Source organism: Enoplosus armatus, chromosome 8 (genome assembly GCF_043641665.1).
Source record: "Enoplosus armatus isolate fEnoArm2 chromosome 8, fEnoArm2.hap1, whole genome shotgun sequence".
Lineage (NCBI taxonomy): Eukaryota > Metazoa > Chordata > Actinopteri > Centrarchiformes > Enoplosidae > Enoplosus > Enoplosus armatus.
Window position 1 is genome coordinate 18,529,467 of NC_092187.1, and position 26,338 is coordinate 18,555,804.

General features: G+C 39.6%; 3 protein-coding genes and 2 non-coding genes across 5 annotated transcripts; all 5 read right to left on the minus strand.

Moving 5' to 3' along the window:
* Positions 1-1,561: 1,561 nt before the first annotated feature.
* Positions 1,562-5,967, minus strand: ptges3b (prostaglandin E synthase 3b (cytosolic)). Its single transcript, XM_070909984.1, has 8 exons — positions 5,840-5,967; positions 4,228-4,341; positions 4,012-4,081; positions 3,820-3,918; positions 3,626-3,715; positions 2,925-2,981; positions 2,740-2,767; positions 1,562-2,619 (listed from the first exon to the last, which is right to left on the minus strand). Coding segments are annotated over exons 1-8 (480 nt in total). The 5' UTR covers positions 5,842-5,967; the 3' UTR covers positions 1,562-2,599.
* Positions 5,968-7,496: 1,529 nt separating this feature from the next.
* naca (nascent polypeptide associated complex subunit alpha) lies at positions 7,497-16,349 on the minus strand. The gene is made up of 8 exons (XM_070909985.1): positions 16,304-16,349; positions 15,593-15,667; positions 9,063-9,148; positions 8,685-8,762; positions 8,445-8,591; positions 8,092-8,220; positions 7,864-7,986; positions 7,497-7,620 (listed from the first exon to the last, which is right to left on the minus strand). The coding sequence occupies exons 2-8, from the start codon at positions 15,660-15,662 to the stop codon at positions 7,606-7,608; spliced, it is 648 nt and encodes a 215-aa protein (XP_070766086.1). The 5' UTR covers positions 15,663-15,667; positions 16,304-16,349; the 3' UTR covers positions 7,497-7,605.
* On the minus strand, positions 7,693-7,766 carry LOC139289602 (small nucleolar RNA SNORD59). The gene has a single exon (XR_011597471.1). It is a non-coding gene; the product is annotated as a small nucleolar RNA SNORD59 (small nucleolar RNA).
* Positions 8,880-8,953, minus strand: LOC139289595 (small nucleolar RNA SNORD59). Its single transcript, XR_011597464.1, has one exon. It is a non-coding gene; the product is annotated as a small nucleolar RNA SNORD59 (small nucleolar RNA).
* A 2,389-nt stretch (positions 16,350-18,738) lies between the features above and the next one.
* Positions 18,739-22,739, minus strand: prim1 (DNA primase subunit 1). The gene is made up of 13 exons (XM_070910893.1): positions 22,622-22,739; positions 22,287-22,444; positions 22,095-22,201; positions 21,903-21,976; positions 21,660-21,796; positions 20,719-20,777; positions 20,451-20,560; positions 20,058-20,149; positions 19,813-19,945; positions 19,656-19,725; positions 19,457-19,569; positions 18,996-19,094; positions 18,739-18,896 (listed from the first exon to the last, which is right to left on the minus strand). Exons 1-13 carry the CDS (start codon positions 22,728-22,730, stop codon positions 18,877-18,879), a joined length of 1,281 nt encoding a protein of 426 aa, XP_070766994.1. The 5' UTR covers positions 22,731-22,739; the 3' UTR covers positions 18,739-18,876.
* Positions 22,740-26,338: the final 3,599 nt, after the last annotated feature.

A 26,338-nucleotide genomic window follows, 5' to 3' on the forward strand; every position in this document is an offset into this window, starting at 1 on the left:
TAAACGGATATTAGGGTGAAGATGGCACAGCGGTAAATAATAAACAACTATTCCCTAACCTTTGGGTTTTAAATTAGCAAACATGGCTGGTGTGGTCCAGTGCAGCCATGATCACAGAACAGAGCGAACAGTAGCAATGTAAACTTCCCGACGACAACAACGTACACATCCGGTCAAAAGTCTTCATGAAACTTCACAAGAAAACCCCCAATAATATTTGGTAGTCTATTATTGTATTTGTATTATTAGAAACAATAATTCCCCTACATTGCTATTTGCTATTAGTAGTAAAAGTATCCTCAGCAAAATATTCTTAAAATATCTAAAGTAAAGGGCTCATGCAAGAGGCAGTTTTTATTACTACTATTACATTTTTATTACTGAAGCATTAATATGTAAGCAGCACTTTAATGGGGTACTTGTTAAACTATATATATATATATATATAGTTTAACAAGTAACTACATTGGGTAGTTTAACTTACTTTATACTAATGCATCGTCTTATGTTATGATTTTTTTTTTTATCTTAATATGCAACATAAGTAACTACTGTCAAATAACTTTAGTAGCATAAAATAGAAATACTCAAGTACAATACCTCAAAACTGTACTTAAGTACTTGAGTAAATGTACTGATAGTTACTTTTCACCAGTTAAACAATAACCAAAATAAAGTGGTTAATGGTCTATTTGAATACTGATGTGAGTTCATAGCTAGTCAACGAAGTTCAAGTCTCTATATATTTTAAATGAACGGTTAGTCACATGTGTGAGGGATATGTTTTTCAAACTTTTGATTGTCGTTAAGGAAGTAGGTTTTATTACAAGCTATCAGACTGCTACCGTAAAGTATCTAGTGATAATGCAAGCCAGAGCCATCTTACAGGTATAGAAGTATCTGTCAAATCTGCGCCTTTATTTTAATGTGCTTCAGGGTGAAAACAGGAAACTAGTATCGCATATTACAGTCACCTTGTCGGAAATGACAGCGAGGAAATCAGGCCTGAAGAGGAAGTATGCTAATTTTCTGGGCCGAGGAGCCTGAAGTGTCCGGGTCCTAGCGCCGAATTAGGCGTGAGCGTAGACTGTACCACAAAATCGTACTCAAGTAGAAATACTGTAATATAAATAAGATCACATCTATTAAATACATGAGTTTAACATAAAAGCGGCAGAATCTTAAAAACAATTTCATTATGAATACGCCAAATCTATCCCAGTGATTCTCCTTAAACGGTGAAACATTACAAGACAAGGTTGAAAATTAAGTGACATTACAACACGAGTGTAGGCTGCTGTAGTTGTCTTTGCAATACTTTAAATACTTTATCCAAAATATATTTCAGTACACAAGTTACATCTGTAAACAGGTTAGAAGCCCAACTGGCTCCCACAACTCCACAAATAATCATGTGGTCGGTCCAAATTCTCCAGTGATATTTGTGGGTTAAACCCGCTGACCATGACCCTCCTTTTGAAAAGAAAGAGGCACACTTTGTATTCAGGGGAAAATAAATAATACACAAGTCAAATGTCATTTAAGAAAAAAGGCATTTAAAATGATTCTTGAACAGTTTATTAGAAAGATGTAGACAATAAAAAAAGAATTTCCACTGTAATTCAACATTGTCTCCCCTTACATTTTATTGACAGTGCAAATATAATTTGGTCATTACACGGCGCCTAACGTTCCGACACTCCCTCACCAACTGGGGAGGATCATTCTAGATGAACAAACGGAAAGAACCAGGAGGATAGCAACAAACCACATAATGCTGAGGCCCAACCAACCTTCAAGCCTCATTGGATCAGTTGCAAAACATTTCACCTTGCTTCTGCAGTCTAACATGTGTGTGCATGTTAGGTGGGTATGGAGAGAAGAACTGTTAATATCATACTAAATACGTGGATTTCATTGAGATTACCAAAGTGGGTGACAACTGGGAAGATGCAAATACTTCTGCAATGATTTCAGAATATTCCAATTTTACAAACATTAAACAAGAAGTGAGGGGAAACATGTAAGCTGGAAGGTTAAGCCACAGAAACAAAGACTGGCTTCCTGGATATCTAATTCACGGCACATGGAAGGCTTTAGAATAACCCAATCAGTAAATGCATCTAATTCTTTTGATGTACATAGCTAGTGTCTTCTTAAATCATGAGATAAACCACACTGGTCGACTAACTTAAAAACCACAACATTGGGAATGCGTGGGGCCTAATCATTTCAAACCACAATTCTTTTGAAAACAAATTGTAAATCTCTTAACACGTATTGCTCAGTTGAGGACAACGATACAGCTTTTCCAACAAATAATGTGTGCTTACTTGTAATATTTAACAGTAAAACAAGATACCCAAAAAGGTGCAGTACAGCAAATGGAAGTGGAGATAGCTGCTCTGTACAATACCATGCATATCAACCTTCAGTGGACTGATCGGTCAAGAGTTTGGAGCTGAGGCTATGGATTTAAATATGGCTACTGACTCATATGTACAGTTGTTTGTCACTGCCTTCAATTTCAAGATATACATTTGTTATGATTCCTCTTGCCCTCTGTTCTTCCATTTTCTTCCCAGAGTCTTACAGTCTTCTATTCCAAATCTGGCATTTCTGAAAAGTTAAGTGAAACAGAAATAACATTAAAACCTAACATCACAACAAACCTAAGATCAAAAATGGAGGCCATTATATACAGTTGTAATTGTTGTTGTGGTGGTCATAAATACTTACTCTCATCATCGCTATCTGCAGAGTCATCCTAAAAAGATGAAAAGGGAGATACAGTTGATGATTCAACAAGAGTTCACTATAATCAGATGACAGCCTTACTGACTCTGATTAACATGTGCTCTATCATCCATTTTTTTTAGCGAATATAAGCTAAAGGTTAGAAATGAAGTGAAAGAGATTCTTACATCATCTGCACCGTCTAGATCAGGTAGGTCATCCTCTCCTCCCATGTTGTTCATCATCTGTAATATTAAACCAAAGCCACATCATTTACTCTTCTTAAAGTGCTCGTTATTAAAAACAAATGCAGTTACTTCAAAAAAGACACATCTGAGCACTCAAAGTAGGACAGTGGTGGCAACAATGATTCAATTACAGGTGGAATGACAAGGCAGGTTGGTGCGTTTGAGAAGCTGGCCTCTTTACAGAACTGTAGAGCTGAATTTCCTACAGCACTTAATAAGTACAATGACTGTTATATACTAGATGTCCTCGGTGTCTCAAACCCTAAACCACCAAGACAACTCTTATTTTTCCCTTTCCTTTTTATTACTGAAAATCTATAACTCGCTTGTATACAGATTAGGACCAAGTGCGCAATATTCCGTTGTTATATTGAAAAATACACATAAATATCAAAACTCTATCATCAGATTAAATGACTGGGAAATTCCTAGAGGGAAAGGGAAAAACAGACATTATTATATTCCATAATTCTGTCTTCCACCCTCATTCTTTAAAATTACGTTGTGGGCCTCGGTCAAATGCCATGTGTGGGTTGTTCAAAAGGGCTTGACTTTGACTGATGGTATTAAAAGCTGATGCAACAATTCGGGAAAAAACTTCAAGAAGACTTCACCCATACTAATCAACGCATCGAGCTTACATCTGAGAATTGATCGAAGTTGGCCATCTCCTCATCAGAGTCATCCTCCCAGTCTTTCCAGTTGTTGAAGTCAACACTGAGCCAACTCAGCTGTGAAAACGCAAAATCCACATCTCTCATTATATTGATTTGATGCATTTAAAACAATCTCATTAAATTACTGTTTGTTTGTTTGTTTGTTTGTTTAAACTGACCTTAGCCTTCTCTTTTGTTAGCCTCGGCCATGCCTTCCCTGGCTGTGCTTTTCGTAAATAGCACAACACTGAGCGATCTGTGCGTTTGTGTTTGGATTCCTGCGAAGATATGTGGTCAATTTCCATTTGCAATATAGTCTAAATGTTCTAACGCAATATTAACAAAGTATTTCTGATTAATCAAAATATTACATTTTCATCGATGGCTTCAAAAAGGTCTATTTCATTCTCATGTTTGACGTTGTCAGTTCCTCCAAGACAACTGTGGAAATAAAGAAATGACACTTAACACATTTCTGGGAAGACTAAAACAACAAACAAACATAGGTTACTCGCCAAAAATACACAGCAAGAGCAGAACGAACATTACATTTAACAAGAAATTCATGATTAAAATACAAAACGTACCTGAAACCACACTTTGTTTTATCAAAATTGATTTTAACATCTTTGCTGTCTGCTACACAGAACTCTATAAAAACAGCGTCCCTCCTGTCGTACCACTTGGCAGTTGCTGGATGCCTGTGAAGAAACAGAGGACAGACAGTCTGTTACAGAACTTGAATAGTTTTCTAGACAAAGTGAGTAGCCAGTTGTAATTCACCATGCCCATTCAAAGTACTTAAGTAACTTTTAAACAAAATGTTAGGTTGGTTAAAAACAATGACAATTCCAAAACTTCCCTATTTGTCGTGTAACAGTACATCTCATCAGACCCACAACTCATATAAAAAATACATAATACAGGTCACTAGTGCTGGCGACAGGTAGGCAAGTCTTCAGGCACAACAGCCTGTGTATCAGGTTGCCTCACAGCATCCAGTTACACAGTGCGCTCCTGTATCAAGAGGCAACAAAAGTGAAACATCTCTGCATACTAAAACGTGAAAAGTCTAATTAGATCAGCACAAGGTGTTTTGGATGGGTTCAGCTCAGGTTTCAATACAAATTTTGAATATTATTGTAATATTTTTACCTCGTAGCTGCAAAAGTTATAAATCATGCTTAATTCACATTTTATTATTATTATGTCCTGGGTGAGACTAAGATCACCATGAAACAATTAGTGATGCTCAATTCAATTAGTTTCACCCACTAGTATAAGGAGATCAGTCTATCTTGACAAGTGTAAGTTAGTTACAAGAGACAGAAGAAAGAGAGAAAAAAACATGGAAGAATCCATTATCTTATTTTACCCTACTGGAAATAAGATAATGGAACTGTATAAATAATTTGTGATTGTTCCCCCCTTGTTACAAATTTACCGTTAACCACATCAATGAGAGAGGTCAGTGGTTATAACTAATCCATAACGACTCACTGAGCACAGTTCATTGACAAATATCTTTTTTACGTAAGCTACCAGAGTGGTAGCGATTTCTTTATCTGCATATTTAATGATACAAAGTTATACTACTCTTGGCATTGAACTGATTATCCAAATCCTCTTACAAATGATCGTGGACCAAGCGAGGCAGTGTATGGAAGCTAGCGTTAAATACAAATAACTAGCTCGACGTTTTAAACTTTGCAATCAAGCCACTACCTATTGATGAGTATGGCTTTACATTAACATACAGGTCCCTGGTTTTCTGTATAATGCTGAAATCACGACTTTTGGTTAAGATCTGACGCTAAGATAATGTTAGCCTTCTAGACGGAGTCGTTCAATGAATACTCTGCTAGCCGAGCTAACATCGCTGACGCTAGCCACTACGTTAGTTAAGCCATGCGGTGCACCTGACTCATCTCATAGGCAAAAGTAGCCGTGTTTTCAGCTATGCTGTGACACCGGGTCTAATGTAATAACTTCACTGGTACATTGTGTTCTTTTAGCCAGTCTATAACGTTTCAGCTATGTAGCGAGTTATTGTTAGCTTACAGTTCACTGAGGCAAGGCCAACCTCCCGCCTTTGAAAAAGCATGTTGTCACACGGCTAACGTTAGCTAGCCAGCTAAGCAGGTTGTACTATCGCATGTTGCCTTCGTTGTACCCTCGTGTTATCGCTCCACAACTTACATGTCTGGGTGTGAAGTGAGCTTCTTTTTCGCAGATAAAACAGTCTGGTGAAAAGAATGGTAATGCCGGCAAAAAGAAGGAATGCTGCTCACAAACAACCAATGCAAACGCCTCTAGCCTGTGGACTATACTCCGGATATTCTTACGTATCACAGGATGAGAATGTCAGTACTGACGCAGTTGCAGCGTACTAGACGTTTCTAGAGCTTTCAGCGGCAGTCACAGCTGCGGGTGATGTGAGGGAGGCAATGTATAATCTGCTATGGACAAAATGTAATGTGATTTGCCAGTCTCCTTACCACCCAGTATGATCACCTCAAGTCACCTCATCCACTTTACAGATGAAACTGGTTGATAGTGTACGCGTAATCGCTAATAATACTAATAAAGAGGTTGTTCCACAATATTCTATTTTTGTACTTGTCAATATAGGTGCAGTTACCAAGGGCGTTACAAAGAAAAAGGTAAACATCGCTCAATTAATTGCAAAAAAGAATGCCACTAAACTATAACCATGAAAATAAACGTTTACTTTCATTATCGATTAATCTCTACATTCAGATATTATTTTTTCTCAATTAATCATTTGGCCTGTAAAAAATAAATAAATAAAAGATAGTGAAAACTGTTCCAAAAAATATCATGAAGCAAATATTTATAAAATAGCTGCAGAATAACCAGTCATGGTGTGTCATGAAGCAGTCCCAGCTCCCTGCACACCCACGCAGGTGTGTTCAGTTTTTCTGATTGGGTAGAAGTTGAATGATGCAATGTTGGGAGCTTCATGAGGTCACTGAACTCCATATACCGGTTGTTATAACAAGTTCAACAACACAAGCCTAAATTACCTGTGTGGCTGTGTCTTGCTGATCTTACACATCAAATTCATACAGATGCTATCAAGTTGCATCACACAGCACATACTAAAAAGACCAAAAGTGATCTTGGGCCCTGCTGTATCAACTGTGGATATTTGTTTCAATCTGTCTTAAGTGACTCAAGATTGAAATACAAAAATGGGAGTTATTTTAAGCCACAGTCTGCTTACAATGCAGTTCAGCATCATAATGGCTGTCCATGCCAATTGTCATTTTCAACTCTCTTAGTGAGGGAATTGAGCCTTCACATTTATCTGACAGCTTTAGTTACTTTAAGATTTTATGTAAAAAATACAACACATTGAGAAATAAACCAGTGGTTCTCATTCCCAACATAAAACTTTTTTGGCTTGTGTCTAGTTGGGGCCCCTTGTCACATTTCAGATGTCTATGACTTATAGCAGCTCCATCAAAGATCTCCCCTCAAATCTCACATGGTTTCATATAAATACTCAAATGGTCAAATTATCCAGTATATCACAAAAAAAAAAGATTGGAGAACAGTCCAAAAAATGCAAAGTATATAGCATAACTTTTATTCTTTCATACTTTTTCATATAATCAAGGCCCTTCAGATTTATGTATTAGAAATTCATACTTGTAGTAGTAGTAGTAGTAATAGTAGTAGTAGTAGTAGTAGTAGTAGTGTGCAGGGTTGGGGCATAGTCCCCTGTCTAGGGATACCTGCCCTACACCCGTCTTGACTAACAATCAGTCCTGCAACCAAACCTCAACAAAAAGTCACCCTCCATTTCCCAATAAAGTACAAACACATCAAATTGTCATTTTATCAAGCCACAACTTTATTTCCATCTTGGGTATAAATTGTATAAACGAGCTTAGATTAAATCAGCAACCTTTCTTCAACCCTTCCTTGCCAGGGTCCCATTACATTGTCAACTCCTGCAAAGGGAACAAAAAAGGTTCGTTAGCAAATGTGTTAAGACGTTTCCCACACAATTTAAAGAATTTCTCTCTTCTCAGGACAGAAATGTTGGCTTCAGTATACTCAGAAGAACGAAAGTCACTGTATTATTCATCACTGAAGAGTTCTCCATGCATTTATCTACAGAAATCTAAGCAAACCATTTGAAATGGCCTGTTGAATAAACACTCCAAATCATTTTACATTAGAAGTCGTCTTACCATAATAGCATTGACAATGTCGTTGTTGTTGTTTTTCAGGGCGCGTACAGCCTTCGCCCGCGACACGTTGGCTTGTGACATGACGAGTTCAATGTCCTTGACCTCAACTCCGGTCTCATCAACCTATAAAAATAATATAGGGGATTTTTGTATCTCATATGATAAAACAAAGTGTGCATATTTATGTGTCCCATCTTCACTTCGCAAAAAAAAAAATTAGCATCTTACCTCTTCTTCTTCGCTCTCCTCCTGTACTGTTGGCGTCTGTGTGTTTTCCTGGATGTTTGATACAGCTTCTCCCTGTACCTTGAATTTTTCTGCGGCAGCCAGCTGGGCTTGCTGGGAAAGATCTTCAATCTAGGGCACAGAGAGACAAATTAAAAATGAGACTAAAATGAGAAATCAGTCAATGTTAATTTGGCAGAAAGATTTCAGCTGGGAACATTTTGTACCATTTTGACTATCCTCATGGTATCATTACCTGAATCTTTTAATTAGTATTCTGCTGCCTTAACAATAAAAAGCTAAGACTGGACTTGGGGACAAAGATTAAGGCAGTAATATCATTGCTGGCTACATACCTTGGCTTCACCGAAGACGATGTATGTGTCTGATGCGGGGCTCTTGTAGACGTCTGGTTTGGTAATGACAAACAGGATGTTCTTTGACTTGCGAATGGTGACCCTTGTGACTCCTGTTACCTGCCTGAGACCAAGCTTTGACATCGCCTGCAAGAAATAAGTCATAGTTTACAATTGTGGCCAATTTTGGCAGGTAAGCAGAAAAGTGGCAGTTACATTCATGAAACTGTCAGATATTACCTTTCGTGCCTTCTTTTCACTGCGGCTCTGTTTGGCTTTGCTGACAGGTTCCTCGTCTATTTCGGCAGCTGCTGCAAGCTGTAAGAGACAGAATCATGCACATTTTATGTCAACAAGTAAATGTAGACAGAGGAATTAGGTGTGTTTGATTATGAGCTGAAAAATTGTAATGGTAGTCATTGTGTAAACACTTTCTCTTCTCAGGACAGAAAGGCTGGCTTCAGTGGACTCAGAAGAACGAAAGTCACTGTTTTAATCATCACAGAAGAGTAAAATAACAAACATCTGCTCAAAATGTTTTACATAAGCAGATGCTGTATTAATCTTAGGTTCAAGTCAACTGTGGACACAACATTCATGCCCAGACTGAACTCTCACCTGAGCCTGTTGTGTCTGTGTCTGTGCAGAGTCCTGTTCCTCCAGCTCGGGGACCGAGTCATCGCTGTCCGACTCAGTGCCAGATCCTACAGACACCACCAACAGAAACCAAAAGTCAGTCACAACATGCCACCTATTACATACATGTAAACTTACAAGTTATTGTGAAAATATGCTGCATAAATCCTGGGGAATGAAAACAGGTTAATAGTCATCCAAAATACAGTATCTTTGTCGTTACCTGAGATGAAACACCCACCTAACGTTGAACATTTCAAGTAAATGTGTTGGTTAAGAACTAATAACCATTAACTTGGTGTTGCAAAAGAACTATTTAACTTCAAATCTAAACTGTGTACTCGGAGTATGTTGAAAACAATTCCTTCAAATCCCATACCACATTTACCACCCTGACACCTGACTCGCTAAATCAAAACTGACCATTAGACAATGATCACACAAATGAAACTGCACAACATGGCTGACAACATTCAACAGCAGAACTGACAAAAGCATCCATATCAACAACTAGGTAGCATCTTTGAGCAAGGACAACTTAAAATTTAAAGCAAAGCTAATGTATACTTCACAACCATGGCTTTTTTACGAGAATGACATATCTAAGCATCTGAGAAGTTCCCAGAACACAGTGACAGTTGGAAAAACAGATGGCACAAAAGGAGAGAAAGAAGAAAATACCCTTGTCGTTCTTGATCACAGGCTCCACCTTGGCTGGGGTGGTGGGCTTAGCAGGTGTGGGGGCAGGTTTGGGTGATGACACGGGTTCAGAAGGACTTTTACTGATTACCTCAACCTCAGGTTTAACAGGGGCAGGCGTTGCAACTGCCTCAGCAAATGTGAGTTTACGGGGAGCTGGGGCAGGGGCAGGAACAGCAGGCTCAACTGGAGTGGGTTTTAAGGAAGCAGATGAAGGCTCAACAGCTGGTTTAGAAGGCTTGGCAACCTCAGCAGGTGCCACCTTAATCTCGGAAATGGATTTCGCCTTAGTAACTGGTTCAGCAACCTTTACAGGGGCCGGTTTGGTAACCTCAGCGGCAGCTGGTTTAGGTTCAGCAGCTGGCTTGACCTCTGCATCTGACTTTGTAATCTGAGGAGCAGCAGCTTTAGTTTCTTCAACTTGTTTAACAACTTCAATAGGAGCAGGTTTGGCCTCGGCAGCTGGCTTAGCAGCCTCTACGGGAGCAGGTTTGGCCTCGGCAGCTGGCTTCGCAGCCTCTACGGGAGCAGGTTTGGCCTTGGCAGCTGGCTTAGCAGCCTCTACGGGAGCAGGTTTGGCCTCGGCAGCTGGCTTAGCAGCCTCTACGGGAGAAGGTTTGGCCTTGGCAGCTGGCTTAGCAGCCTCTACGGGAGCAGGTTTGGCCTCGGCAGCTGGCTTAGCAGCCTCAACGGGAGCAGGTTTGGCCTCGGCAGCTGGCTTAGCAGCCTCAACGGGAGCAGGTTTGGCCTTGGCAGCTGGCTTAGCAGCCTCTACGGGAGCAGGTTTGGCCTCGGCAGCTGGCTTAGCAGCCTCTACGGGAGCAGGTTTGGCCTTAGCAGCCGGCTTAGCAGCCTCTACGGGAGCAGGTTTGGCCTTAGCAGCCTCAACTGGAGCAGGTTTGGCCTCGGCAGCTGGCTTAGCAGCCTCAACGGGAGCAGGTTTGGCTTTGGCAGCCTCAACGGGAGCAGGTTTGGCCTCGGCAGCTGGCTTAGCAGCCTCAACGGGAGCAGGTTTGGCCTCGGCAGCTGGCTTAGCAGGCTCAACGGGAGCAGGTTTGGCCTCGGCAGCTGGCTTAGCAGCCTCAACGGGAGCAGGTTTCCCCTTGGCAACTGGTTTAGGTGCCTCAACAGGAGCAGGTTTGCTTGGGGGTGCCGCCGCAACAGCCTCAACTTTGGCTGGGGCTGCTGGTTTAGCCGGTTCAACTGGAGCTGTTTTAGCAGCTTTAACAGGCACAGCCTTAGGCTCAATATCTGTCTTAAGTTTGGATGCTGCCTTAGTAACCTCTACAGGGGCAACAGCATCCTCTTTCACAACAGGGGGTACAGATACTGGCATTTTAATTGGCTTCTCAGGTGGGATAAGTGGAGGGAGATCATCATCAGCAGCTGCAGTAACTGGAGCAGCCTTTGGTGCAGCTGTCTTAACTTCAACTGATTTGGGAGGGCTAGAAGCAACAGTATCTGAAAATGAAACTGGAGCTGCCACAGCAGGCTTTGAGGTAACTTTAAAAGCAGCTGGGGCTGCAACAGGCTTTGCAGCAGCTGGTGAGGGTTTGTTTGGCTCAACTGGGGCAGGTTTAGCTTCAACTACAGTTTGATTGGGGTTAGCCTCTACTGGTTTTTCATTTGCTGCTGTGACCTTGCACTCCACAGGGGCTGGAACAGGCACAAATGCCTCTCCTTTCTTAGCTTTTCCTTGCTTGCCAGCTTTGACAACTTTTGGGGTGAAGCGGTTAGCCTGATTAGCAGAAGAGCTGCCAGGTGAAGAAGCTAGGGGAGATGGCACGGGTGACAGGTGGGCAGAGGAGGTAGTAGATTTTGGTGAGGTGGGAGAAGAGGAAGAGGCAGACATAGAGGAGCGTTTTCTTCTGCCAGGGACAGCCTTTGGGGCAGAGGAACCCTGCACACTCTTGGCATCTTTGCCTTTGGACTTTGCAGGGCCAGAAGCTGCCTGAGCTGGGGCAGGAGGTGTAGCTGAATAGAAAAACATTCTTTAAAATTTTGGATGGGAAAGGGGAAGTCTTACTCATGCGGGTTAAATGATCACAAACCAAGACGCAATCTCCTTGCTTAGGGTTAGGGAACGGACACACCTGCCTAACTTTTGTTTGAGTTTGATGCAAATTCCCACTCAAAATGCACAGTACATACTACTTACTTCCACACAGAAAACCGCATTCTATATTTAGTCAAGATGCACTTCGGACAAAAAGGATAATCAAATTTGCAATGCATATCTTCCCCATCATGATGAAATATTACACTTGCACATAAATGCACCTGCTACTGCACCACTAAACTGGTGTTTCATGATAGAACTGACGACACCTGGCCAAATAAGTCAATTTAGTAACCATTTCCACCTATTTCCTCTGAAATAGGTCTAAATCTAAATATATTAGAATGGATAAAAATTAACTTTAGGTCAAACAAAGCAGTTCCTGGCCATGTGTTAGAGAGAAATAAAATTAAAAAAAAAAACAAGTCAACCCCGAACAACACAAACAGAGGCAGCAGAATGGCCTTAAGCCATTTAGCCAACATTCTCACACTGCAAAATATCACTGGGACTATATTGTGTATTGTGAGAAAAACATTAAACCTTTGTTAATTTGAACTTGTACCACTCATGTTGCCACAAAAAATATGCCCAACTCGATCATAAATGCGCCATTATGATCAAAAGATCGGGCAAAAAGAGGAGGGGGAAGCGCCTTCTTTTCACGGAGGATAAACCAACCTGACAGGTGGCGAGTGGAAAGAGGTGGGCCTTCACATTTGGAGGTCCCCTTTGACTGAATGGCCTTTGAGAGAAGCGTAACAGGTTCTTCCTTGTCAGGACTTTCATTGTGGGTAGCCACGTCGACATTCACTTCACCAGGCAATACTTCATCTTGAGCTGCATCCAGGCACAGATTCCTCTGGTCTTCTAACAGTGTCTTTGGGAAATCGGCTGCCTTCCCATCTTCACTGTTCACACAGACGTCTTCAGGAGCAGACTGTTTTGAATCATCTGGAGTTTTGTCTTCCACTGCTTCAAGCTCGTCTCCAGAGGCCTTTGCCTCAACAGCAATCTGCTCAACCTCTTGGCTGGCGGATTCTTCAGCAGCAACAACTAACTCCTGATTTTGTGCTTCTTTAGCTGGAGCTGCTTCATCAGCTTGTGGCTCTTCTGAGGAAGCAATGGGAGTCTCAGCAGAAGGCACAGACTCTTCAGGAACTGGCAAATCAGCTGAAGCCCCTGCTGGGTCAGCAGTCGCCTCTTGTTGAGAGACGGGTGTTGCAACCAACCCAATTTCTTCAGCTACAACTTCTTGAGTTGCAACTACACCATTTGGCTGATCATCAGTAGTCTGAATGCTAGCATCTTCTGGGGAGCCTGTCTCTTGAGCAGGAACAGAGGTTTCTGGCGGATTCTCCAGAGGGATTGCTTTGCTCACTGAAGGAACAGCCATCTCAGCAGGATTCAATACTCCTGCAGCTGATAAAGGAAAATCAACAGGGGGAGGGCAATCACAGTAGTTGTTTGGGAAGCAATTCACTTGGAACAAATTTTAAGAGCTTCATGAATATACTGTGAAGTGAAAAAGAAAGTGTTCCACACGTGAACAGAAACAATGAATCTGTGAAAGGTTCAGCGACGTGGAACTGGCTCTTGGTTTGCCAACATAAAGAGGGGGGTTGTGGAGTGCATTCAACAACACAAAAAAAAAAAAAAAAAAAGAGTCCCGTGTCCCAAACTCCATGCAGTGGTTAAGTGTTAGATACAGGTAAGTGCCTGAAGACCTTTAATTCCAAAAAAAAATGAACCATAAGTTTATTTACTTAAGGAAACACATTTGGTGAAATGTGATGTCCTTCCTTCTTTTGTTGCCTTGAAGTTTGTCTTTGCACAATACATACAACATAATGTGATGTTAAGCCCAATATAAGTGCACACAGCTGCCACTGCTAGCACGTTATCTTACCAATGTCCAGTGTATTTTACCCATGGGCTGCTTGACAAGCATTCTCACATGGACAATGAACCTCTACTCAGACTGTACAAATAAAAACACAATTAAATTGTTGTATTTCACTACTCACAAACTGCAATTTTACTGTAAGTACCAGTCAGTCATCAGTGAAGTTCAGCTAACTCATCTTCAATTAAACAAAATAAAATCACCTTGAAGATAACATAACTATACTATTAAATTATCAGGATCAACGGCACAGAATTTTTTGGGTCTAGTTCTCGGATAGTTATAAATTGACGTTATTTTTCAGCACCTATCGATCGGACAGAATCCACATAAGACGGGTTATTTGTCATTTAGTCACTGCCCTGTTTCGCGAAAGACCGAAATCAATGCAACAAGAACATACATAATATGGCACGCTCTGAACTGCGCTTTACAGGTTAATTATTTGCAGAGTTGAATTCTCGAGGAGGCTGACCATTAAATCAGCAAAATAAAATGACAGAAAGTTCCCAAAAAAACCCAGCAGTGGACTCAGCCATTAGACGATGTATTCATCCATTCGCCCAACCCTATTTTAAACTAATCCAGCGACACTCCCTCTGGGTTCACAAGCCCAACTGATATAAACGAGGCTTAAAAAGGGATTGCGCGTTATCCTTGTATTGTATGTTTTTAAAGTACTACAGAGCGGAACGAGTTCAAAGTTATGGACTACTGGTGGCTTCATTTGATAGTCTCTTCCGTGTGGTACATACACACACATAAAGTTGGGAAACAAATGCACTTCAGTTTGTTGACAGCTTCTAACAGTACATGTACAGTGCAACAGATGTCACTGGATCATCTTGGTATTTTATATTTGGTTGCAGAGGGATTGCTACTACCGACCTGTTAGCTGTTTCTCTTGTGCTGACTACAACTGATCAGTTGGTATAGAAGTCCCTGCCCCACCCCTAACCACCTCCACTGGAGGTGCATACTGGTGAAAAGTGATGCACAAGACTTTATAAAAAAAGATTTGTGATATGTGATTGGAAATTTATACTGAAAATAGTTATGATTTACTGTTAGTCATTAGATTTTTTCCTACATCACCCTCCCTGATATAATACAGTAACTCAAGCACATCCATGATAACATTCTTTGACTAACATGGACACCAGACAAACACATTCTTCACTTTATTAACCAATGTCTGGTCCTAAGTGAACCATGTACAATAAAATAACTGATATATTTCAAAATATGTCCACTATTAAACTATTTTGGTGCCAGCATAACAGAACTTTAGGAATTTACTTACAAGTGTTAAACACATTTATTACCCTAGAACAAAGGTGTTTAAATTAATAGGTAAAAAGGAAATAACTGTGCAACACAATGATCTGTGCTACTGCTAATAAAGCTACTTTGAATCTTCACAAAGTGGGTTTTCAAGGCATTAATTGTGCACAGGGAAAACCACACTCAACACCATGCATTGTGTGCTAAATCCAGTTGTCAGTGCAAGTCACCAAACACCATTGTGAGTTTGTGTAAATAAAAAGAGGAGTCCTGGATTACTCTTTTCAGGCCAAGTCAAGAAATATCACCACTGCAAATCTCCCAGCGAGCAGACCGCTGTTACAAATGTCCCAACACATGGCTGGTGACAGTCCATCACCTGTTACACCAACTCAGTGTCCAGCCAGCTGAGTCAACACCCTGGACCAAATAATCATCAAATCATGCCATATTTTTCCTCTAACCAACAAATCACCTCCCACAGACGGCCATTTGTTGTTCACTTGAGTTCCAGGACCCCGCTGCTACTACATGCATGTTTACGAAAAGCTAAAATATACGAACCAGTCTCCACTTGAGGCTGCTGCATCTCCTGCTCGGTGACTGGGACCGTTTCTGTGGCTTCACCAGGCATGGTTGCTGGTGAGGAAATTGAAGGCATGACAACTTATTAGCTCAAGCTTAATAACTCCTAATGGTGAGATACCAATCTAGACAAGTAATTAAGAGATAACTTCGTGGGTCTATAACGTTAGCACGGGCTAGTTAGCCAATTCAGACACTGACTGGTAGTTGTAATACGTTAACTGGTTGAACAGGTGACGGAGCCCATGCTTTAACTTGTGAGCTCGGTCTGTACTCTCCATTGAAGTGGCAATCAGCTAACGTTAGCTTCGGTTGGCTAACTTGTTCTGTCAGTCTCAATAGGGAAAAGCTAATGGCAGGTAACTACGTGGACAATTAGTCTCTCCTCTACATGAAGTGATTAAACTGGACAGCTAGTTGTCACACAAAATAAACCTCGTATAACTTGCCACACTGTTCACTGCGGCCCTGACAGGCTGCTAAGAAACTGGTAGTCATGATGTTCCCCCATTTTGAGCAGGTAATCGGAGGTACAACGGCACATTTATCACTAAACAGAAGGACGTAAGAGGAAAAAGAACTACACCGCCCTGATGACCCCACTTTACTTTAACACATAAAACCGTTGATACAGAGGGGAATATGAGAAAAACGGCTGGATGATATTGGATTATCAGCGGAGACACTCACCAACTCGGGACGTTATATCCAAGATGGCTGTAAGAGAGAACTTCTGACCTCGGTTTCACGGTAATATCCGGTTTAGAGCAGTTGTTTCTTCTTCCGGGTTATTTAAAGGCACAATCAATGATTCTTTTGACCATATAACTTACATTCACATCCACATACAGTACATATGTACTTACCTGTTGCTGAGTTTGTGTTTTGTACTGTCTCTTGTGTGTTTGTTGTTATGTATTTTAAAGGCCATCAAGGGACGGATATTGCAAATTAGCTTAGGCTATATAGCATTGATATGGCATTGATTTATGATACATACTTGTCCCTATACAAATAAACATTAAATAATGATAAAATATAATTATTTTAATTTCATGTTACTTTATACTTACGAAGATGAATTTCAGTCAAAATACTGTCACGTTACTTGAAAAAAACTGCATTTTACTAAAGTACAATACTTAAGCACAATTGTGAGTATTTGTACTTGCGTATTTTCATCTCATGCTACTTTATAGTAATATTTTTTTTTTTTTTTACAAATGTCAGTCAAAATACCGCCACCTGTTACATCAACTCAGTGTCCAACCAGCTGAGTGAACTCCCTGAACCAAATAATCACCCAATATTGAACCTCTACTCAACAAATTAATGGCCATAGATGGTTAGTTTTTTATTATTACTTCTCCAATACATTTCAGAGGTCTCTGACAGCTGTAATTACTAGTTACTTTGAAGATAAAGACTTTAAATACAACGTATTTGATCATCTTATTAGATATGATGAATTGTTATAGATTAAACCACCCAGCAGTATACAAAGTAGTTAGCATTACCTCAACAGAAGTACCACAGTAAAATACTACTTACACATTAATCCATCTGTAATAATAGTCCAATAATATATCATAAAATGTCACTCACAGGGGCCCTTTTTTTGCACAATTAGCAAATACTTCTGTACTTTTGCTCAAGTAACATTTTGAATGCAAGACTTTTACTTGTGATGGAATATGGACTTCAGCGATGTGATGGAATGTGTGATGGAATATGGACTTCAGCTCTGCCTTCAACACGATCGTCCCGGCTCTTCTTCAGGACAAGCTCTCCCAGCTGAACGTGCCTGACCCCACCTGCAGGTGGATCACAGATTTCCTGTCTGACAGGAAGCAGCACGTGAAGCTGGGGAAACACGTCTCAGACTCGCGGACGATCAGCACCGGCTCCCCTCAAGGCTGTGTTCTTTCTCCTCTACTCTTCTCCCTGTACACCAACAGCTGCAACTCCAGTCACCAGTCCGTCAAGCTCCTGAAGTTCGCGGACGACACCACCCTCATCGGACTCATCTCTGGAGAGGATGAGTCTGCCTACAGGTGGGAGATTGACCATCTGGTGACCTGGTGCAACAACAACAACCTGGAGCTTAACACTTCAAAGACAGTGGAGATGGTTGTAGACTTCAGGAAGAGCACAGCCCCACCCGCCCCCATCACCCTGTGTGACTCTCCAGTGGACACTGTGGAGTCCTTCCGTTTCCTGGGCTCCATCATCAGCCAGGACCTCCGGTGGGAGCTGAACATCAGCTCCCTCATCAAGAAAGCCCAACAGAGGATGTACTTCCTTCATTCTTTTACTTGAGTAAAAGCAGCAATAAAACAATGTAAAAATACACCATAGCAAGTCAAACTCCAACATTCACAATGTACAGAATGCAAAATGTACTCATTCAAGTACTCCTTACACAGAAAAATGGCCCCTGTGAGTGTTATATATGATATGATATTATTATTACTGATGCATTGTGTGTGAGTAGCATTTTACTGCTGTAGTTGGTTGAGATAGAGCTCATTTGAACTGCTTTATATACTTTTTGGTAGTTTAGTCTAGAACAATGCGTAATATTTTAAAAGCTGATTCTATGTTTCATATGTAAAACCTAAATCTGCAAAGTAACTATAGCTGTAAAAACATTTTCCAAACAACAAAATACTTAAATATAGTTGACTAGAAGTATAAAGTAGCATAAAATGGAAATATTCAAGTTCAACAGCTACATGATATTTATGCGAAAAAAGTAGGTTAATTTCCAAAAACCTGGTCAAATAAGACAACTCAAGTACTGGCATAACATTTCTAATTGAAAAAGAATTACTTTATTTAATTATAGAATAATTATAAATATTACAAAAATACATTATTGTCTTTTAAGTGATAACATGTAACCCTTCACACCTTACTGCTTGCTATTCCAGAAAACTAAAGTAAAAACTAAATCTTCTTCTGTTCTTATTAAAAGTAAGAATACAAGATTACAAGATTACAAGATACAAGAAGAGTCGAATACCAAATTTATTCTCACAAATTACTGTACAAAAACAAATGTAGGCAACAAGCAGAAAAAAAACATAAAATTGTACATAAAATGTACTATGAAAACCCAACAGTAGAAAGTGATTTATTTATTATTACTGAGTCTCATAAGAATATAACAAAAACAGATTTGGATGAAATGACTGTTCATCAGAAAAACAGCAACAATCCACCACAACAGGACTGTATCACCTTCTGATTATTGATCCAGTTCAGAAATCTTTCTGAAGATCTATAAAGAACAAAAAAGGATAAAAGAAAAAACGATTACATGAAAGAACAAACTTTTTAAAAGTCACCCTCATATTCATCTACGAAGAATGAAACGTACCACTTTTTCTGAGAAGTTCTCCTTTCCATGCACGAGCCATTCCATCCAGAAACTGGTCGAAGTATTTCACGTACTTCGCCAGGCTGGTTTTTTTGTAATCTGAAGAAAAGTAAACAGATAATTAAGCGTAAACTAAAACTCCATGTGTTCTCATTGGTGGTTAGGGTATCTCATTATGTAAAAAAATAATCATTGTGCTATTAATGATAATAATTATAATAAAACAGAAAAAAGAATCCAGTGATTCCTGGGGAAGAGTAACATCTGCTCACTACCTGCCACATGTTGAAATGTATCTTCATATCAAAGAAAAATAAATAGAGGCTCAGCATGTCTTGGTTGGTGTACTACATATACCTAATTTTGAGCTAGTTAATTACCTTATAATTTTGAGACAAATGAAGGGTAAAGCCATTGTCTGTGATATAATAAAGCCTGAAATTCAGATTTCAGTATTTCACCTCTGATCTTTCGTCTCTCTGCTGCGTCCTTCTCGCTTTCCTTCTCCTTCATCTCCTCTGACTTCTCTTCCTCTTCGCCTGTCCTGGGTCGATCCAGCTCCTCACAGATCTGACTAAAAATAAAAAAAAGTTAAAAGTTATAACCTCAGCTCTGACTATCGAACACTGTACACAACAGAGACAATCAATTATCGCTTACCTGATTGTGGGCACAGCAAAAGGATCAAACATATCTAATTCTTTGAGGTCCATGGGAACAGAAATGCGCCCTGGCAAGAGTTCAACAGAGAGAAGTCACAGTGAGACTCTGTATTCACCTCGCCATCTTGTTTTAATCTCATCAGGTGTATGCTCACCTGTTTTGGGATGGACACTGAAGGGGCTTTTCAGCAAATGGTTCACCCCTTTACTGACGTTCACATCGAGCCGTGGGTAACAATACTGCAGCATGATTTCTCTCTCAAAGTATTGGCCCTTTTTGGCAGTGCTCTGGAGGAAGAAAGATCATATCATGTGTGTTTATAAGCCCTCTTGCTGTAACGTTTAAATATTAATTAAAAGGTTAAACAATGTCACATGTAATGTGAGCAGAATTACAAACCTGTTTCCTGTTGGCTTGGTCTTTGATAAATTTCCAGCGGTTTTCAGGTTTCTTCTCGTTCTGGAAGTCCTGCTGCAGTTCTTTTCTTACATGTAAGCTCTGAGTTAAGGTCAAGTTCGCAAAGGTTTCAGCATGGTGAAAACATATTTTTTAACCAAACAGAAAAAGACATTATATTCTCATATTTGAATTCAATTCAGTTTTATTTATATAGCGCCAAATCACAACAAAAGTCATCTCATGACACTTTACAAAATAGAGCAGGTCTAGACCGACTCTTTATAATGTTGAATCCCATCTGAGACAAATAAAATACACATTTTTTCCCATTAGCTATCAGCTCTACTGCATGCATTCATGAGACAAACACATAGTATATTATGAAAAGGATATCTTCAGGCACAAGTCCCAGCACTTTGTCAACAGATTCCTTGCGGCCCAGTATGTCCTGGTCTTGTAGAGCATAGCGGGGAAAGTATCGCTCCACCACCGCCAAAGACTCTCTGTTGATTACAGGTACAGACTCTTAAAGTGCTGAAGCCGCAACATCCTTCAGAGACAACAACCTCAGTAACAGTCCATCAGACACAAACATAAAAACAGAACAAACACAGTTACAGCTTCAAACTGACCTTCACTAATAAAATGATCTGATTCTTACCTGATAAAAGGATGAATTGGATCTGTCAGCACAACCTTCTTCACCGTCTCTTCACCTCCCTAGAAAACAACCGTGAATACGTCACATTAAAGTAATTAACTTGTTGGTTTTCTACATACAAGTTACCCAAAGGAGTCAAAATGAGTTGAAGTTATAGCCAGTTATCGACTAAAATATTGTTGATTCCTTCTGAAAACATATCTAGTTGGAAGGAAAGAACATTTATGAATATTCTTGTGTTTGGCTGCAACTAACCATTGTTTTTGTTATTGATTAATCTGCCGATTATTTTCTTGATTAATAGCTTTATAAAAATAGTCACAAAATAGTGAAAAATGCCTGTTTTAATTTCTCACAGCCCGATGTGGTGTTCATACAACTTGTATTATTCTACCAAATATCCAAAACCGCAAAATGTCCAGTTTATTATCATATATGACAACAAAAAGCATCAAATACTCACATTTGAGACCAGGGAATTGGATTAGGGTTGCCAATTAATTGACTAATCGTTGCAGCTCTACTTCAGTGACTCACTTCCTGCCATACTAAACACTGTACTCATGCCCAATAATACCTGTTAAATATAACAGATCAATAAAGTTGACTAATAATAATAATAATAAATAATACTGAATTTCTTAAAGGCCAATATATATGTATTTGACAGTTATGATTTGATAATGATATGCTATTAAACGCATAACATAAACAATTTATATCAGGATCCCTGACATTTGGTTATTAAAGAATTTAGAGTTTAAACTTATCAGTACTCTCTGGTGGAGAACTTAACATACTTATCGGCCGCCATACATGCCGATATCAATATATCTGAGAACTAGTCTGGATTACCTGAGAGAAACACACTGATACACAGGACCCTGCTTCTAATAAACAAATCGGTCCTAATCATCTAATAAAAGCTAAAATACTGTCACCTTAACCAGGCTGAGGTATTCTGCAACTGCAGAGCGTGCTGCTACTGAGAGCTTCCTGGCAGCTTCGTCACACACCCAGCAATGCACTCCTCTTCTGCCAGAATAAACCCACAGCAGGTGCTGGAAACCAAAGTCCTCTGGAATATCACACAAATCAAAAACGTGTTTCACATTAATTTTGCTGCAATAAAAACAAAGATAACACGAGCAGATGCCTGACACAAAAATCAATGACAAACAAACCTCGGAGAGCTCTATCCAGGATGCGAATGGCGATGGTCATCAGGGTCCAGCACTTGGAGCAAATGTCTGCAGCACTAAAGTTGGAGTTTGTGTTATCTCAGTCAGGATGTGCTTTAAATCATTAACATGGTTTGATATAATTCCACAGGGTACAACAGGACATCAACAAAATGAACCACATAATCAATTTACCTGCAACAGCTTCTGACATCATCATAATCTGTCATATCTATATCAAACACCAGCTCCTTCTCCAGGGCCTGGAAGGTTCCTGACTTCACTGTGTTGTGCTGATTGGGCTGTGGGTGACAAACAGACAAAACTTTATCCATACTGGATACACAAAAACCATGTGAAGGCATAAGTAGACGCCTGCAGTCTCACCCTGTGACTGTATATCGCTCCAATGTCAATCTTGTAAGGGTTCATCTTCTGCATTTCCTTCTCCAGGTCGTTCTGTGTGCTGAACGACTGGTAGCGGACGTAGATGTCATCTCTGAGTGTGAAGGAGAACTCTCGATTCTGAAAGTAGTTCTTCTGCACTGAGGATGTAGAGCAATATCAGATTAGTCTCCTATAGTGTTGATGGCTCTCTGACTCGGGCATTTGAAGGGAAGACTCTTGATAATGCGTTGACAGACCAAACAAGACTCCAGTCATTTAGCTTGCTAACATTAATTCTGGCTAGCTTGCCTGGCCTGTCTAATCAGGTTACTCACCTCCTCCATAGTTCAGCCAGCGATAATACTGGGAGAAGGGGAACAGTCGTCGGTAGTACAGCGGTAATAAATCCGGCAGACAGGCCGAGTCATAATCTGAGGACGGCATTACCGGACAGATTACAGCCCCGGTACCGTTATAAAACTATGTTAAATTGTCAATGAGATGCTTGCTTGCTACCAATGCAGGCTGACAGTTCGGTGTGTTGTTTTACACCGAGAGTAGCGCGGGAAAAGTCTTAAGCAAAGGAGAGGACCAGTGGGACAGGGTTCAGACAATGACGTCACCGAAACGTGGACATTTGTTCGTAAGTATTTCCCCAAATTAGCGTCTCTGTTTGGTCAACCAGCAAAAAAAAATAAAGGAAAATAGCTACGAGAGAGCTGAACTTAAATGATGGATAAGAAGTTGTCTGACTTTGTCAAAGCTTGACTCATCCTTGTATATTCGTCCTACAACGAAAGAGAAGGCGGAAGTGTCGCCGGGCGAAGAGAGGGATCATGGGAAATGTAGTAATCTGATTCTGCTGCATTTTAAAAAAATCATCCAATGAAATATATACAAAAAATAAAATAAATATAAGAAAGTGAATAATCAAATAGCTAAAACAAAATAGATTAAATAATACAGCGTATGAACAAAATATTAAAATAAGGAAAAAAAACATTGAGTAGAGATAGTTACATTTTTACATGTTTTCTTAGAGATTCAAAATACAGTCTCAATTAAATTTCAAAACATGAAAATGTTGGAGTAACCTTTAAATATCTACATTTATATATAGATAATTGAGCTATAATCACAACATTGTTACATAGATATTCCAGTTCTTTGCATGAAAAAACCCAATTTTGCGCTACCATTTTGAAAATCAGGAATTATATTTTTGGTGACCAACCATCTTCATAATCTCCCCAGAAGATTTGGATGACAATGGACGTGTAAAACAGGTGGTTTTGAGTTTCAATGTCTTAGTCTCTGTCAAAATGTACATTTATTAGGCTAATCCTTACATTCACTATGCTGCAAGATACACGAGCCACCCAGTCTCCCCTGTAAAGAAATTATGAATGCACAAATATCAATAATATAAAGTCAAGGTAATTAATATAATAATAATAAAGTAAATATGTAAATGAAATACAACTAAGCAGAGTTCTTATAATATACGCTTTATTACAATAATAAAATACAGTGAATACATTTCTATATGTCATTTTGTACAAAGTCAGATCTGCTGTGAACTTTCTATGTTGTAATGTTGTAAATGCAGACTTTCTGACATTTTGTAGTACTTTACCTGCAAAGTACCAGTAACACCAAGATCTTAGCTTTAGAAATCTGTAGTTTCAGAGAAGTACCCAGCATCAAAATTATCATTGCATCCTATTGAATGTGTTGTGATTTCATAGGTCTGTTTAGGTTGTAATTTCTTTTTTCACCTTTAGAGGGCAGTACAGTTTCATGAGAACATTTACAAGGTTGCCACACTGAGCCCCATTTCAGGAAATGTGATGGTAATTTTCATTATTGCAGATGTATGGTACTGAAACATTCAATTTTTTTCTTGAGGCTACAGTAAGACATTGAAAACAGTTGAAACAAAAGGAAAAATCTCAGCTGTGGTCAATAGAACACACAGATACTCTCAGGAAAGACATGAAAAACAAAAAGGACACTTTTTTCCCCCTGGTTTTCAATGGAACATGGGTAGAGATGGCCTTGGGTACAGGGCCCTTTTTGGCTAAATTGGTCTAATTTATGCCATTCCCTCTTCGGTCAGATACAGTTGTAGGTACATGCAATGTGTAAGGACAACCTTTGCTTTGACATTTGAAAAGGGCACTTTTGCTTTCAAGAGATTCCTACCCACTAGTCTGGCTGGTTCACACAGTCTAGTGGCAACAATGATTGCTTAATAATGATGTGGTTCTACTGTTGTATTTCCAGCCAGAGTCTCAAACTCCACCTGACTGAAGTGACGCTGTTCACACTGAAGGTTGAGAGCTGTGCAGCGATAAGAGCTCTTGTCAGTTATTGCACTTCTGATATAAAATATCGCCTTTTGCACTGTGGCTGTAGATCAAATAAGACTAGCTCTATAATTTTATTCATTGTGTCTCATCCCCTGTCTTGTCCATAGTTGTCATTAGAGCATTTCTCTATAATTTATTTCCAAGCCTCTGTCATTCTGTCTTCATTTCACACAAAATTGGAATTTGACAGAATGTAAATGTCAAGACATTTTGCATGCAAACCTTTTTGAATACAGTGCCGCAGCCATCAGATGCATTCAATCAAAAGTCATCTTCCCTCACTGAAGGTAAACTTAACTTGCAGCATGTGAAATGTAGGTATGACGTTCTTATGCACTCCATTTAATCCATTTAGTTGTTTCACAGTTGACAGGTAGATGCTGAGAGTGAGGACCGCCCTCCACCATTGCAATTACCCAGCTGTTAGCATAATATGCTACAGTATGTGAAATACCTGTGCACTAGATTAATGGTAATGAATTAGTTTCTCCTTTGCAGCATCACTGAACTGTGCCACCTTCAAGAGCAATTAATAGACAAGCATTTCCAATACATTTCCACTTGATGATTGCACTTGTGTTTATGGTAATGTTCTTTAATAATACCCTGATTTACATAATGCAAAAGCTCTCAACCATCATCTACAACTTGAATTATGTAAATTATTTTGCTGCAAGCCATTGGGGATGTGATGGGTTTTGTTTTTTTGGGGGGGGGTCCTGTCTTTTAAATTATTTGAAATGAATTTGGGACTAATACCCGTTGTCCGTCTCTCTCTCTACTGACATTTCCACTGTATGTTAACAATTTTGTTGCAAATTTATGCACATTACATACAGTAGCTCCTAAGCTAAACCATAGAGTGCTACAGGAATGAGTCCTAAAACCCGGAAATTAGTTAGCATTTATACACTGGTTACACAGTTCCCTCGCCTCGAAGTCAGTGGGTTTTTTGAATGGGTTTTTGGTAAGATGCCTGAAATAAGGTCTGTGATTAACACAAGCTTAAGAGATTTTCATGTTTTGTTCTACGACAAATTAAATACATCAGTAAATATCCTCCTCGTGAACTTTGAAGGTTGTACGTGTCTTAAAAAAGGCGATTGTTAACAAGTGGTTGTCGGGGACATTAAACGTCTTCATGCCGAACACGCACACTTGTTGTGTTTAAACTCTATATCGATCTATCTATATATCTATATCTATCTATATTATCTTACAAGTTGGAAGCTTAGTGGTGATGACACTGAAATAATGCCGACCGTGGTGTAGTGTGTTTATAGCCGAACATTAGCTTTTCACTTCTGGTGATCGCATTAACGCTTCAAAAATGTGGTGTTCATTTGTGACGATATAAGTATCATAAACTTTTTATTTATTTTCTGCAATAACCCATGTTATACTTGAGCTTTCCTGTAGCTCATCACACATGTAGACATGTAAGCAGACATCACACAGCAGTATAACAGATACTTACAGCTTACAAACATTCACTGACACACACACACACACACACACACACACACACACACACACACACACACACACAAAAAACCCACCAAATGTCATTGGGGCGAGTTAGGTAAGGTGAAAACGTAACTTTCAGCATTGTCTATGTTAAATCTAGGTCAGACGGTCGTCAGGTACCCATGCAGCATGTTGGCCAGCACTATAGGTCAT

Bases quoted from the DNA above. Each gene is read 5' to 3' on its own strand.
- prim1 (XM_070910893.1), bottom strand. From the start codon at position 22,730: ATGCCGTCCTCAGATTATGACTCGGCCTGTCTGCCGGATTTATTACCG. The intron at 22,445-22,621 runs GTGAGTAACCTG...CTACATCCTCAG, and splicing joins CTGGCTGAACTATGGAGGAG to TGCAGAAGAACTACTTTCAG. The intron at 20,150-20,450 runs ATATCCTTTTCA...CTCAGAGCTTAC, and splicing joins GCTGGGACTTGTGCCTGAAG to ATGTAAGAAAAGAACTGCAG.
- naca (XM_070909985.1), bottom strand. From the start codon at position 15,662: ATGCCTGGTGAAGCCACAGAAACGGTCCCAGTCACCGAGCAGGAGATG. The intron at 8,763-9,062 runs GTGAGAGTTCAG...TGTCTCTTACAG, and splicing joins CACAGACACAACAGGCTCAG to CTTGCAGCAGCTGCCGAAAT. The intron at 8,221-8,444 runs GTATGTAGCCAG...TCTGTGCCCTAG, and splicing joins TCGTCTTCGGTGAAGCCAAG to ATTGAAGATCTTTCCCAGCA.
- ptges3b (XM_070909984.1), bottom strand. The intron at 2,768-2,924 runs GTAAGAATCTCT...TCATCTTTTTAG, and splicing joins ATCTAGACGGTGCAGATGAT to GATGACTCTGCAGATAGCGA. The intron at 2,620-2,739 runs GTAAGTATTTAT...TTAACTTTTCAG, and splicing joins TGCAGATAGCGATGATGAGA to AAATGCCAGATTTGGAATAG.